The sequence below is a fragment of the Lathyrus oleraceus genome, chromosome 7, assembly GCF_024323335.1.
Source record: "Lathyrus oleraceus cultivar Zhongwan6 chromosome 7, CAAS_Psat_ZW6_1.0, whole genome shotgun sequence".
NCBI classification, from domain to species: Eukaryota; Viridiplantae; Streptophyta; class Magnoliopsida; order Fabales; family Fabaceae; genus Lathyrus; species Lathyrus oleraceus.
The window spans coordinates 150,616,124-150,618,525 of NC_066585.1; the positions used below are offsets into that span (position 1 = coordinate 150,616,124).

General features: G+C 38.6%; 1 protein-coding gene across 1 annotated transcript; it reads right to left on the bottom strand.

Annotated features, from left to right (window-relative positions):
* Nucleotides 1-337: 337 nt before the first annotated feature.
* Nucleotides 338-1,924, bottom strand: LOC127102527 (uncharacterized). The gene is made up of 2 exons (XM_051039888.1): nt 1,811-1,924; nt 338-1,663 (listed from the first exon to the last, which is right to left on the bottom strand). Exons 1-2 carry the CDS (start codon nt 1,922-1,924, stop codon nt 338-340), a joined length of 1,440 nt encoding a protein of 479 aa, XP_050895845.1.
* Nucleotides 1,925-2,402: the final 478 nt, after the last annotated feature.

Below are 2,402 nucleotides of genomic sequence, written 5' to 3' on the forward strand. Positions count from 1 at the left end.
AGGCTTGGAACTGGGTTCCAATAGCATCTTCAGGTTCCACATAAGATAATGATGAAAGGTGGCTCACAATCAAAGTGTGTTTTCCATATACCGTCACCAATTTCCCATTCTTTATAAATTTGAGCTTCTGATGAAGAGTAGAGGTGACTGCCCCTGCCTCATGGATCCACGGGTGACCTTATAAACAATTATATGTTGCTTCAATGTCCATAACCTGGAACGTGATCTGAACAATGTGAGGACCAATAGTCATAAGCAAGTCTACCTCTCCAATAATAATTTTGTGGGAACCATCGAAATCCTTCACAATAATCTCACTACCCCTCATTGAAGCACCTTAAAAAGATAATCTAGAAAGTGTTGATTTAGGCATCACATTCAGTGACGATCCAATATCTAGCAACACACTGGAAAAAATGTAACTCACACAGTTCATTGAAATATGTAGCGCCATATTATGATTCCCACCCTCTTCAGGGAGCTCTCCATTACAAAAACTCATATTGTTACAGGCAGTTATGTTAGCTACAATATCGTCAAATTGACCCACAATCACGTCATGATCTACATATGCTTGTTCTAAAACCTTTTGCAAAGCTTTTCGATGAGCCTCAGAGCTCATTAACAAGGACAACATGAATATCTTTGATGGTGTGTGCAACAATTGCTCCACCATGTTATACTCATTTTTCTTTATCAATTTAAACACTTCATCATTATCCACCTTCTGATTTGTACCACTAGACTGACCAACCTGCTCAACTGGAATCTCAACCTGAGTTTTCCCTACAGCGACATCTTTAGTTCTTCTGGGAGGTGTAAAGGCATACACACACATACTTCTTGTGACTATGCTCACATCAACAATATTAACAATGGAAGGCAAAGGAACCTCCACTCCATTTTCAATCATGGTGGCGTTATACTTGTATGGTATAGCCTTGTCATATTTATAAGGAACCAGACCAGGAAAACTGATAATCAAAGGAGAAGCAAAAGTCTTTTGGTTGTCGTAAATGATCTCCATATTGGGAACATTGAACTGAGGTACTATAATATTAACTTCATCATCATCATGATTCGTATCATAGGTGATCTTGATAGTCCTTTGATCCAACAACTTCTGAATATCTTGGCGTACAAGAGGACATGCACACAAATTTATGAAGCAAAATCTACAAGCAGTGTAATTGTGTTCATGATTAACAAAGGCAAGCATTGTCAAACTAACATGCATTATGACTAAGGATTCTCTGATAAACCTAACCTCAAAGACTGCAAATTTTCCTGGACAACCATGCATCATGTTTGCTGAAGCTCCCATATGCTGAGGTAAGGGATTAGTTTGCACATTCAGATTAACATATTTGAAGGATAAAATGCCACCTTTAATCAACCTTTGAACATCGGATTTTAAGCCATAACAATTCTCTATACTGTGACCAGGCGCTCTTTGATGGTACGCACAAAATTGATCAGCTTTGTACCAATAGGGGATTTCTTTGGGGACATCGGGTGGAGATCGAGTCTGAATGTGATTTTTGGCTAACAAAGTCGGGAACAACTCTACATATGACATTGTAATAGGATCAAAATGGGGTGTTCTTTGGACACGATTGTTGTTGTTGAACTGTGGGCGAGCCTGTTGTTGAGGCTGTTGATGCTATTGAGTAGATTGTTGAGTAGGTTATTGAAGAAATTATGGTTGGTAGGCTGGAGCTACCACTAGTGGATTGATGATTGGAGAAACGATTGCGCCATGTTGTGGTTGGTACCGTCTTTTTTGTCTGCAACGTAAAATGGAACTAACTTCCTGTTCCTTTTTCTTAATGAACCCACTTCCAAACTTATTAACATTAGTGGAAGAACCAACTTCTTTAGTTAAACGTCCCTCACAGACTGTCTCTTCAAGTCGTATCCCCATGTTCACCATTTTGGTGAAGTCATTTGGTGTACTCGTGATCATACGGTCATAGTAAAATAAACTCAAATTCTTTAGGAAAATCTTTGTAATCTCTTTTTCCTCAAGCGAAGGACAGATCTAGGTGGCTACCTCACGCCATCTATGAGCATACTCCTTAAAACTCTCCTTGTCCTTCTGAGACATGGCTCAGATTTGGTCCCTGTCTGATGCCATGTATATATTATATTTATATTGTCTGATAAAAGCTTCTCCAAGGTCATTGAAAGTATGAATTTATGCACCGTCCAAACTCATGTACCACTTAAGGGCGACACCAGTTAAGCTATCCTGAAAGTAATGGATTAACAGTTGATCATTATCTATCTGGGTCGACATCTTGCGACATACATTTGTTGGTGTAAGCCCTAGAGGCCAATACTTTTGGTACTTGTATCGAATTATTTATTAATAATAAAAATCTTTTTCTTTATTACGTTTG

What these genes read in the sequence shown, in the direction of transcription:
- LOC127102527 (XM_051039888.1), bottom strand. Translation starts at nt 1,924, where the DNA reads ATGGGGATACGACTTGAAGAGACAGTCTGTGAGGGACGTTTAACTAAA. An exon ending in TTAAGAAAAAGGAACAGGAA is followed by an intron (nt 1,664 to 1,810) that starts GTTAGTTCCATT and finishes TCTACTCAATAG; the next exon opens with CATCAACAGCCTCAACAACA.